The 12,469-nt window shown below is 53.7% G+C and overlaps 1 protein-coding gene across 1 annotated transcript; it reads left to right on the top strand.

The window, feature by feature from the left end:
- Window positions 1-7,914: 7,914 nt before the first annotated feature.
- On the top strand, window positions 7,915-10,745 carry FOXR1 (forkhead box R1). Its single transcript, XM_009879522.1, has 5 exons — window positions 7,915-8,035; window positions 8,890-9,104; window positions 9,431-9,690; window positions 10,070-10,302; window positions 10,717-10,745. The coding sequence occupies exons 1-5, from the start codon at window positions 7,915-7,917 to the stop codon at window positions 10,743-10,745; spliced, it is 858 nt and encodes a 285-aa protein (XP_009877824.1).
- Window positions 10,746-12,469: the final 1,724 nt, after the last annotated feature.

Genomic DNA, 12,469 nt, shown 5'->3' with positions numbered 1-12,469 from the left:
AAACCCTTTCAAATGCCCCCCCCCCCCCCCCCCCCCCCAGCCGCTAGAAAAGCCTTCGTAAATCACAAAGCATCCATTTCCTAGCAGAAAGTGAAAACTAAGAAATTCTTCGCCATCCAGCCAGATGGGAGCAGGCAGGCAAGGAGCCGATACACTTTACTCAAGCAGGGACCGTGGTGCAGACAGGCTTTCATGAAGCTCAGGCGTTTGTCTGAAGGTAACTCAAACTACTACCACTCTCCTCACAAGTCTGGGAAGGTCACCCAGATCCACTCTTTCACAGCAGGGAGACAGAGTCCTGCACAACGTCGACGTTGGATTTGCAAACTTGGAATCAGCTCTCAGACTGACTATTTATCTGAATGTTCAAAATTCTCCAGTCAGCCGATGGCTTTGCCCACTTACAGAGGTCCGGGAAATGAGATTTTCCTTAGTTGTTACTTTACACTTTAGACTTTCAGTGCTCCTCAAAGACTTAGTCTCAAGCCCTCCTGGCAGCAAACAGTAAGGAAATACCGAACCGAATATCAGGCGCTGCAATGTTTGCTTTAGCTTGCAGACAGACCGAAGGCAGCGAGCTGCCCACCTCTTCCACTGCCGAGTTCTGAAGAATTAGCAATACTTCACAGAGCAGACATGACATCAGGCTCTTGGGACAGAGACAATAACATAAGGGCAGCATCGAGGCGATCGCAACACAAAGGACATATACAAAGGACTAAAAGTATGGCCCAGACAGAGTCCACAAGGCGAGCGCTGCGTGATCCAAACGTACAGCTAAGCGCATCACGCATAACTCGGGTGGAAAGAAGAGCTGGGGCAGCAAGCAAGCCACGAGCACAGATGGTGTCCCTGCTGCTCGCAGAAACCCGCATCCCTCCCCATAGTCCAAGGATGTAAGAAAACCAAGTAATTGCGCAAGCAAGAGAGTGTCGATAAGCATGGCAGAAGGGAGACGATGTCCCTTTAAATGTGACTAAAGTGTTGTCAATGGATCTGCCATGGTAGAGGAGTTAATCCCCCCCCAGCCCCTCTCAGCCACTGTGATGGGATAATTAGATGCGAGGGCTCAGCGCAGATGATGCTCCAGTTGCTTAGCAACTAATGGTTTCCATGGAAATGGCAAAGCACAGCCTTCGGAGCAGTAAGTGAGCAGTGCAGCAGGGCAGGGAAAGATGCCTTAAACTCCTGCACTGATCCTCTCCTCCAGAATCACTCAGAGGCCTCGAGGTATTAGGGGAGCGAGAAGGGGGTGCCTTAAAGATACATCATCCCTGTTTCAGGTAGCAGTAAAAAGAAAAGAGGTTTTTTTAAGACTAAGCTTTCAGTGCCGTGGTCCTCCTGATCTTGGTCACCCTCTGCGAGCAGGACGAGGGAGGCTGGATCACGCAGGGTGGTCTTACGCAAAGGCTCATGCCCCGATACATGGGTCATCCTGCTATAAGCAGCTGAATGCGATTCCAGCATCTGTTCTCACACCCAGGGGCTGAGAGGTGAACGCACACACAGTAACGTGTTTAGGTTTTAGCGCTGTCCCTTAAGGTGCCACGTACAGGCATCCAGCCTGGCCCTGAACCAGCAGGCAAGAGGTTTCCTCTCGATTCTGCTGCTCCGCAGCACATACAAAAGTGACGCTGGCTATAAAACATGAAGAGTCTCGCCAGAATAACAGAGATCAGATTTATTAACCTTAGCCCAAGCCTGTCATCTGGTACTTCCTTCAACACGACCAATTCCCACTGCTTTATTACCGCTGCTGCCTGCACCGAGTCAGCATCCCGCTGTTTGCCAGCATCGCAGCCATGACCTGCGTCTCTCCTCGCTAAATACTGCACGTGCTGGCAGTGCAGCTGCACTGCTGCAAGCTGCAACCCTGTCATCTCGTAAGCCGGGCCGAGACAAGCTCTGTGTTCTGGTAAGAGAGCTCTGGGACACTTAGGTGGGGCTGTTCAGCACCAGGTGGTCTTCACTCCCCGCACATGACGCGGGGACGGCCTGCATCGCTGCCAGCTTGCAAACGGCAGCCTTACCCATGAAAGCTTTGCAAAGGTCTCAAGCCCTGATGGCACAGAAGAGGGTACGGAAACTCACACCACGAAGAGAAACCTGGCTCCCCTCCCCTCCATCCAGACCTGCTCTTGTGACCAGCAGCGTCCCTTGCAGACAGCAGCACACACGCTCGCTGCTTTTCTTTTCCCCTTCCCACCTGGGAGGAGACCGGCAGCACGTGCTCCGCTTCACCGTCTGCCATCTCTTCCTGGCAGAAAGCATGTAAAATGGAGAATAGGGCAGACCCCACCTGGGGCAGCGGCTGAGCCAGGAGATGGGGTGTACTGCTGGTGAGGAGCAGCCAGACCGGGCTCCGGGACCCTCCGTGCGTCGGTCAAAGCCACCGACTCCGCGGTGCTCTGCGGCTCCTTCCTCCCCTCGCTGCAGGCGTTACTTTGCCCTCCCTGCAAACCTTGGGGAAGCCGGCTGTGACATCCAGGAGGGATGAAGCATCCCGTCGGCCAGCCTGTGCCGACCGGTAATTTAGCGGCGAGCGAGGTCTCCTCCCTGGAGCCCCTGGCTCCCCTCCCCTCCATCCAGACCTGCTCTTGTGACCAGCAGCGTCCCTTGCAGACAGCAGCACACACGCTCGCTGCTTTTCTTTTCCCCTTCCCACCTGGGAGGAGACCGGCAGCACGTGCTCCGCTTCACCGTCTGCCATCTCTTCCTGGCAGAAAGCATGTAAAATGGAGAATAGGGCAGACCCCACCTGGGGCAGCGGCTGAGCCAGGAGATGGGGTGTACTGCTGGTGAGGAGCAGCCAGACCGGGCTCCGGGACCCTCCGTGCGTCGGTCAAAGCCACCGACTCCGCGGTGCTCTGCGGCTCCTTCCTCCCCTCGCTGCAGGCGTTACTTTGCCCTCCCTGCAAACCTTGGGGAAGCCGGCTGTGACATCCAGGAGGGATGAAGCATCCCGTCGGCCAGCCTGTGCCGACCGGTAATTTAGCGGCGAGCGAGGTCTCCTCCCTGGAGCCCTGTCCTGATCCACCCGGCGCTTCAGGAAGGTACCGGAGCAGAGTCACCAAAAAAGTTGTGGAGCATTTCAGACTCTGTCCCCTATGGCTTTCAAAGGGGGAAATCAAAGGGAAGCGCCGCGCTTTGTTCCGCGGGGGAGCGGCACGAAAGGTGAGCGGCGGCGAGCCCGGCAGAACCGGTCGCTTCAATCGTCCGCCAGCTCACCTTTGAAGTGGTTTTAAAAATCAGGGAGGAGGGGCAGAGACCCGAGTTCAGCTCTTTTACTGCAACTTCACAGAATTTGAGGATGTGGGGGGTAGAGACTGTCTTTCCCCCACCAGAAAAATAGCGTATCTGCTCAGAGAGAATAGAATATGGCTAATAAAAAAGGCTGCGATACTCATCAAGTACCTCTGTTGTGTCCTCACGTCCTGGCGAGGCTACGAACAGCTACAACGGCAGCAGCATCTACCTACGGCACTGACAGAGACCCAGCCAGGCACCCGCAGGATTAACCGGGCACCCCGAAACAGCCCCCGGTCCGGTGCTGATGCAGCGACCGACTCTCACCAGTCCACAGCCTCCCCTCTGCCTTGCATTACCTCTCCCTCTGCTCGCCCGCACTTTCCCCACAGCCTCTCTGGAACAGAAAGGTCTGGTTTTAACCCCAGCCCACGCAAATCCTGGGAGCTCTTTCTATATTATAGTCACAGCACCAGCCACTTGCTGCAGCGCGGGGAATCGAAGCAGCACCAACACAGCGGGAACGGCACCGTGCGAGGATAAGCCGGGTGCCTACTGCACACCCTGTACCGGGAAGATGGCAAAAAGTACCAATTACTTAATTGGAAATCGATCTCCATTCTACCACAGGAAAAAAATAACAATAATAATAAAAAATATATATAAAAAAGAACACAGCTGATTGGCATGACCAGTATTTACAAGCAGAGTCCTCCCAAGCCCAGACAAACACCACTTCTAGACAAACACCATCAGATGGGCAAAGCCAAGACAAGAGGCAATGCCCTCCTATCACCACAGACAAGCTGATGTCACTCCGTACAAATTCAAAGCTTTCAGGGGCTGTGGAATACAAGAGCCATTCGAGCCAGACTTGAATAAAAACTCTGAGTCAGAAGCCAAGTTCTAGAGCTCCCCTATCTTCAGGGGAGAGAGTGAGCTCGAATCCAACATCTTTCAGAAACAGGAGGAAATCTAGTTTTTCTCTGGCTTGCCAAGGAGACCCCGCACAGCACGTTCACGTGCACACATGAAGCCGTAAGCCGAAGACTTCTATGAACACCTCACGCACACACACACCCCGCCCCGGGTCTGACACCCTGAGAAGCAACTGAGCACACTTGCAGTTACGCCTCGAATCTTAAATGTCTTTTCCCTCTTGATTTGCAAACAAGTCTTAACCTAAAATGCCAGGAGACTGGAACCAGCAAGGAAAGAGAACTGCGCTCGCCCCTCAATCCCAACTCACATCCTTACAGAGCTTCCCTGGAGTTTTTGGGGCTACGAAGCTTGTGGGAGTAGGTAAGACCGGTTTTCAGTAAAACTATCATATCAATTGGCTTCCGTGCAGATAACGCTCACCTGAACAGAGCTGGCTTTGAAGAATCCAGGCGTCCTGAGCCAAGACACCTCCAGCTTGTTGCTTCTCTTTGTTTTCAGCTCCGTTCATGATGCAGACGGAGACACTGGCTGCTTTGACCTTCTGCACGTGTCAGCAGGTTCTCCTCTGACTTCTGCTTCACCTTCCAAAGCTAAAGGGGGACCAAAAATGAGACGGCTTTAGGAGACAAGTGTGAGCTGCTGGCTAAACCGCAGGGCATAAGGAATCGGCAGCCTTGGACAAATTGGCTCTATCGGAAATGAAGGTCCCTCTCCCCTGGAAAGGCAGGGGTGGCGCGACAGAGCTCAGGGGTCACGACGCTTTCACCCAGAACATACAGTACACAAGCCCATGAGATTGGGATTCAGCAACTGAATGGCCAAAGGCAAAATTAAGGCCTTTTAGCCTTTTCCTAGACTTAAGGGAATCGTCTGTGCTTGCAACCATATATATTTCAAACATTCTTAGGCTTTGAGCTGGAAACCAACACTTCTGCTCCCAGTTTTGCCAGCTTCATTGCACGGGCTGGGCAGTACACAGGGCTCATTTCCCTGCTTCACCCGTTTCTCCGATAGCAGCGCCTCAAACCTCTACCGGTAAGAGGTAAACGTTATCACATGGGGGAATGCTTTCCGTCCCTGCAACGGAGGCAGGAAATATTAGCAACCTCTTTTCACATCTTTCTTTTGGAGAGGGTCTAAGTACAACTGTTCAGGGCTTCTCTGGGGGAGCACTGTGTTATATCATGTTTTACCCTATCCCTCCCCTTCCCTCGTGTCACTTACCAGTTCCACAGACGGGCGCAGCCTTCCCCGAGGACGCAGAAACCTGGGGGAAGATGGGAGAAGGGCACCTTTAATCAGCTGCAGGCAGGTGCCGCCAGCAGCCCGGGAAGGTCTGCAGCTGTTTCTCATCCCCTTCGTTGCTCTGCGGCGGCTTTGCCCGGATGGTCCCCACCTAACCCCAGGGGGGCACCAGCCCTGAACCAGCCCCAGGTGAATTCGGTCCCTCTCTGCAAACCGCCATCTCCCACGGCCTCTTGCGGCCGAGCCACGTGCTCCGATTGTCCTCTGCCCGGCTGCTCTTCCCAGGATGGCTCCTACGAAGTGGCACAGAGAACGGTGCCCTTCCCAGGGACAAGTCCATCCCCAAATATTCTGCTGTCTGTCTTTCTTTTTTCCCCCCCACAAGGGTGCCCCACGCATTGCCCCGCTTGCTTTTCCAAAGCCGCGCCTGGCTGAAGGGCAAGCGGGTCAAGACGCTTCATCCCCACGCAGGGTCTGGCCATCGCAGGGCTGCTTTCACCCCCACAAAATACTTACGCGGTTCTAAGATGGTTAACATAGCTGCATCCAGTCTAGCGCTCTAGCGAGCTTATTGTTGACGTACCAAAGGTTATGTGGGTAGGTGAGGCATCAGTTGAGGGTGCACGCGGATAATCGCAGGCTTAATGAATTACTATGCCTCAGCTGATGCACACCCCACTGTGCGAGAGTCCCGCTCCAGACAGAGAGGGGAAAGCAACGTCGTGGTGCGACAGGTCGAGTGATACGTGGTAAATTATTAAACTATAGTAGCTGGATTGTTTGCAACACATCTCAAGTCAAATACCAGGCTCCAGTTTCAGGAAGGGGAAAGGAGTTTGATTGGGGCGTGCTCTGACTTCTTTGAGGAAAGCAGCCGACAAGCAGGTCCTGCTCGCACCCGAGGAACCTGCCGGGGAGCACATCGTCTCCGCTGATGAATGAACTGTGTCACACAAGGGTGGAAAAAGCTACGCGACTGTAGTCTTCCGCATCAGGCAAAGGCCAGTCCGTACTGGCTTGATAGTTGTGAAATGCCCAACAGGTGCATACGGGACAAACTATCGTGCCTCCTTTTATTCAAGAGGCAAAACTGAGCAAGCCAGATCCTACTCTGCCCTTTCACAGTTACCTTTTCAAGAAAAGCTTGGTTCGGTGTTCAGCCTACTTTCTAAACAGCCTGTCTCAAAAGATGCAAAGGGTAAGGACAGCAAACGGTGCAGGAGCATTTGCCCCAAGCACCGTGCAGCCAGCCTGCACCGGGGAACAGCATCTTGCCTTTCTCCTTCATCACACAGAAAAAGACCCACGCAACTCAAAGCCAAACCTTTGGTGCAAAGCGCACGGAATTCACTTTTAAGCCGAGATTCTCCCAACATCCCGACGCTAACATTATGGCACAATCTTTGCCAGCAGTTGCCAAAACCAGCTTCTTTCTGTCCATCTCCCTGCTACAGACTGGCACCACGTCGCTGATGTACTCCTCCGCTACGAGCACAACCCACCTCCTCCTACAAAATGGTCAATGTATGTAGAGAGCCTGAAATCTGTTTGCCTGCTGGTACTGGGCCAGGGCTTGGATTTGATTCGTAGCTACTCTATTTCTACCCATGCCACCTCCCTCACCTATGCCCTGAGCAGAAGAGGGACGGTGAGTGGGCGAACGGGCTGCGGACGTATTACAACCACCCTTTAAAAGGACAAACCACACGGCTTCGTTCGTAATACCTGGGACAGATTAGGCGGGGGCCGTGTGGGAAAGATACGGTCGAAGAAACAAAGCCAATTCAGTAAGGCGCAGAACTCAGACTGTGTCTTCAAGGTGCACAAAAAGTTTCGAAGAGATACACCGCGAAAGCACAGCCGGTATCTGCTTCACCCAGCTCCTCTTCCCCGGTCGTGTCTTTTCCCCTCGGTGTCTTGCCTGGGCTGACCTCAAGCAGTTTCCAGTCTGGAAACCGGCCGCGTCCAGCAAAGCAGGGCAAGGGAGCTCCCCGGTCCCTGCAAACACAGCCTGAGCGCTCTGCGCATCCCGTGGAGATCCGTCCTGCTTCCAGAGACATTCGGGTTCTCAGACCAGGTTAGTCCACTGCAGAGCATAGGTAACACCAGGATTTTATCAGAAGCAGAAAAAAATAAGAAGTTAGCCTAACGAACACGGGAATGGCTCGTTTATTAAGGCTATGGCAAAGTAAGTGGGCAGAAAACCGAGCCTCTGTGGTGCCACCTACCTGATTCTCAATCAGCTCGCTGACTCCACCAGTGTGGACCATTTACTCACTGGAAGGGGCTTTAATAGCTATTTAGAAGTGTGAAGCAGAGACCAGCCTTTCACCCACCTGTGTGATACCCTTTAAAAAAAAAATAAAAATTAAATCAAGTCTCTTGGCACACAGAGCACTTTGAGCTCATGGGATTCTTTGTGCCGCCCTCACAGATCCCACTGTGCTCAGCACCCGGAGATTGCTTTGCCATACAAAGAAAATGTACTTGAGTTTTCAAAACAAGTCGTTTTGGGACAGCCTGCATTTAAAAAATGGCCTGCAGGACTGGGATATGGCAGAGGAGCTCAAACTCACCGTCACCACTGAAGGGTTTCCGCAAGGTAAGGGCCTCAGGGGGACCGATGGGTTTGGCTTCCCTTTAAATAGATTCCCGTCTCTAAAACTCAGGTGAAAATTGTAGAATCTGGTAAATAGTAAGTTCCAGTCTAGAACTGATGTGATCAGATCAAATTAGAAGCGTCTGCAATTACATATGAAGTACGTATGCAGCTTACAGAGGACGAGGCCAATGCAAAACAGCTGACCGCGGTGTCTCTGGGCTCCCCACCTCCAGCAGCGCCCACGCAGACCCCGCGCTGTCGCGTGCCGCAGTGGCACGCTGAGCCCCCAGCACACGGGTCCTCCCCACCAGGGGCACTGCCAGGGGCAAGTCTGGGACCTGGTCCTACCTATGGAGGCTGGTGGTGTTTCAGGGAACGGCCTGGGAAAGGGGCTTTTCTTTCGCCAGCCAGAACGTCTGTGTCCAGACCGGGATTTCTCTAAGGTTACTTAGGAAAAGTTGAAGCCTATCTCTAAACGACAAAGATATAATAACATAGCTGTGCCTGCAGACACACTTCCCTCCGAATGCGACCTTTTGGGTAGATAAACTTGGGAAAGGAGGACGGAAGGGAGTAATTCACGCTCTTCTGGCTTTGCGGGGGAAAGAGAAAGTACAATTCCAGAGCTGAGCACTGTTGTTCGGGCTGGCCACGGCGGTGGGAGAACACGCAGACGTGCACGCTGTACGCAAACCAGGAAATAAAACACTATGTAGAGGGATGAGAAGGCGACTGGGGACCTTCGCCTTGGGACCTGCATTGCGTTAGAGCTTACCCAGGCTGCCCCTGGACAGCAGGGTCTGGGAACGGTCCTCAGGTAGGATGGGCAGCGTGACATTTCTCCTTCTCCTTAGAAGCTGGCGTTCAGCCCCGTCTGTGGATGTGGGTAAACCCCAGCCTGGCCTGCCCCATCCCCGGGAGCCCCGGAGTAGACCCAGACGGATCCAACAGCCCGGTGGCCTCGGTTGCTGGTGCCACAGAAACCTCCTCTCCGAACGCATCCTGGGACGACTCTGACCCAGACGGTTCCAAGGAGAACGTGCTGCCATCCTCCAGCGAGGCCGGGAAGGTATAGAAAAGGGAACAGTGTGGGCAGTCTGAAGCATCGGATGCGCTTAACGATCCTGCAGGAACAAACGAGCTGGCTCTGCAGCTCCGCGACCAGCTGCCTCCCGTTTGAGCAGGAGTCAGTCAATGCATGGAGCCCATCCGACCAACAGGCTGGGAGTACAAAGTGCAGGGCAGGAGGCTAAAATTTAAAGTCTTTAAGCTTTCTGTACGCACTCGGCCAGGCCCACCCTCCCCTAGAACAAAGCAGCTTATCTCTGTCCCTTGTTCCACTCAGGGCTAATATATCCATGTCCTTTTTCTCCTTCCTCTCCCCGGTTTACTGAGGATGAAGACACTTTGCGTGTGGACATCCCAGTTCCTCAGGAGATGCTGGAAACTCCTGAACTGCAGCTGATGCCGATGCCTTGGAAACCTTCAGTCCTCAGACCTCAGAGCGTGAAGCTCAGGAGCCCCAGGCAGAGGAGCACTGAAATCAAGGGAGGCTGGCCCCGTCCCCCCCTTAATTACTGCATCCTCATCACCCTCGCCCTGGGCAACAGCGCAAGTGGCAGCCTGACCGTACAGCAGATCTACCAGTTCACACGGTACCTACTCCTCTCCCAGCACAAAATGAGGGGAAGAGGGACGAGGGGTACAGCAGCCTCTGATCTTCTACCGGGCAGCAGGGATGTGGCAGCCAGAACTTGCGTTCTGCTCTCAGCTCTGCCTTCAGCTCAAGATGCTGCCAAAAAACCTGCTTCCCCTCTTTGTCAACACCCAAACCCAGGAGTCTCGAGAGACAGCATTTTAGTTTTGTCTTACCCTCCTTAGAAAACCACACAGTGCTGAACTGCACCAGCCATCCTTACACCACAGGGGTCAGGGAGGACCCTCTCCTCCTTCCCTTGCTCGAACACGATGTATTCTGTTATTTATCACAGCCTCTAATTGCTTGAGCTCAAGACAAATCTTTTCTCTCCGCAGGCAGCACTTCCCATTTTTCCAAACGGCCCCAGAGGGCTGGAAAAGCACGATCCGACACAACCTGTGCTTCAGCAGCTGCTTTGAGAAAACCACGGGCTTCATGTGCGGCGAGGGAAACCGCAAGTCCTGCCTGTGGAAACTGACTCCAGAAGGGCGCAGAAGGTTTCAGGAAGAAGCACAGGCTCTGCCCAAAGAGGCCCTCGACTTGGTGCGCCAAAGCATGAGCGAACCGGGTACGTTTCAGAGGGCAGGAGCCCGGCAAAATGCAGAGCAAGTCAGACTGTACAAGATTCCCATGGTAGGAGGGATACAGGTGGGCACCCAAGCCGGTACGCGGTCACCAGCATGGGAGGACACTAGGTCTAGGAGGTGCTACCGGAGACTCAGAGATCCCTGTAGCAATACCCGCACAAGCCGGGCTCGGTCACCCGACCGGCCAAGAACCCTTCTTTAACAAAACCAACACAGCGAGAGAAACAAACCAGGCTACATCAAACCGCAGAGCCTCCACCTCCGTCTCGCGCTGCTCAGCAGTACGATACCCATCAGCTTAACATGGATAAGAACCGAGGCTGTAGCATCAGTGCCCCAGCAGTTGTTACGCTCCAAGTAACTGTCACAACTTCCTCTCTCTGTATCTTTTGCAGATGTCATGAGATCTCTGTTTGGCCTATGATTCCTTCTGGCTCCCTGCTTCTGAAACATGTACCGTGTCTTTCCAAACCAAGCTTGTTTTCTCGGGTGCTGCTGCAGGTAGCTTCCCAAGAACTGCGTGTGGAAATTATGAGCATCGCGACGTAAGGGCTCAAATTTCGGAGGGGGGGAGGAAGACGATGACCAATCTCATTTCCTTCACTAAGGCAAGTTTTCACTCCAGCTGCACACATCTGAAGTTGCAGAGGCATTTTGACATGTGGCACCCGCTATGACTTTAACACAAAGTCCTCCACCCAAGCTGTTGCCTCGTGCAACGTTCTTGTGGTGCAGAGCGTTCAGCTGCAGAAGGAGGTTGATCTGTTCCCTAACGAAGGGTCCCGGCCCACCAGTCAGAGGCTGAGCAGAGAAGGCTGAGTGAGAGGAGCCCCAACCATACCGGCATTATTCCAAGCTGTTGCTCTTGCCCGCCCAGCTGTAAGACCAGCTGGAGAGGATCCACATAACTGCTGGGCCGACTGCTTTGCAAGGTGCTTGGCATCTCTGCACTGCTCGCTCGGCAGAAATCCGCGAGCACTGCAGAGTGCGAGGAGGGAGAGAGTTATCTTGTGGAGGCAAGGATGCAACAAAGGAAAAAAACAACCAGTCGGGGCTTGCTGTTATGCTGTTGACTTACTTGCTTCTCCAGCAAGGGGCAGGAAACTCGGGTCCCCAGGCCAGAATGCAGGTGGGTAGCAGGTGACTACTGTTCAAGAAGAGTAGGTTTGTCACACCTTCTTCCTGGCTGCTGCGGCAGTTGCATGAGTAGCAGCATGATGGGTCCAGTTATGTCCATTACCAGTCCCGTGTGCGGCAGGAGGCAGGGCGCCCTGTCGACAGGGGACAAACAGCACACAGCCATGAGGCAACCTCTGGAGTCCACTGCTGGGTTGTATCCTAGACCCACGGGGCGAGAACGCCAGGGGACAGCCCATACCGATGCGCTCGGCAGGGCAGGCTGGGCGCACCCTGGGGACCAGTTCCTTTCACGCGAGAGTGTAAAAGAACAGGCGTGTTAAAAGTGAATCAATCCCCAGGCTCAAGTCTAACTGCAGGCACTTGGATAGGGTGGGTCTGGGCACTAACATCACCTGAGCCATGGCAGAAGTTGGAGGGAGGGACAGATGGCTGTCAGCCCCACACATGGCAGCACAGGCTGTCTGTCTGTCTGAGCAGGAACTGATCTACGGCCATCCGTCTTGGAAGGCCTGGCTGCACTGGATGGCAGCACTGAGATAACCTTCATGCTGCAGTTCTGATGCTCTCGTTCAATGACAGCAGACCACGAGCACCCTCTGCTCCTACTAAATGAAAAAAAAAAAACAACCCAAAACAAAAAAACAAACACAAAAAAACATTTAAGGTTTTGGTAGAGCTGTGGATGGGCAGGAAAACAAAGGCATCAGACCAAATCTAGTGGACAGACTGTGTGAAAAAGCACGTAGCTGGGAGGTCAGTGCGTTTCAGGGACGTATGACATGCCTCCAGAAAGCATTCATAATAATCACAGAATCATAGAATGGTTTAGGTTGAGAGGGACCTTAAAGACCATCTCGTTTCACCCCCTGCCCTGGGCAGGGACACCTCCCACCAGCCCAGGTTGCTCCAAGCCCCGTCCAACCTGGCCTTGAACACCTCCAGGGATGGGGCAGCCACAGCTTCTCGGGGCAACCTGCCCCAGGGGCTCACCACCTGCACAGGAGAGAA

The sequence above is a fragment of the Charadrius vociferus genome, unplaced genomic scaffold (assembly GCF_000708025.1).
Source record: "Charadrius vociferus isolate BGI_N301 unplaced genomic scaffold, ASM70802v2 scaffold172, whole genome shotgun sequence".
Taxonomy (NCBI): Eukaryota; Metazoa; Chordata; class Aves; order Charadriiformes; family Charadriidae; genus Charadrius; species Charadrius vociferus.
The sequence above is the reverse complement of the archived record's forward strand: the minus strand, read 5'-3'. Positions and strand labels throughout refer to the sequence as shown.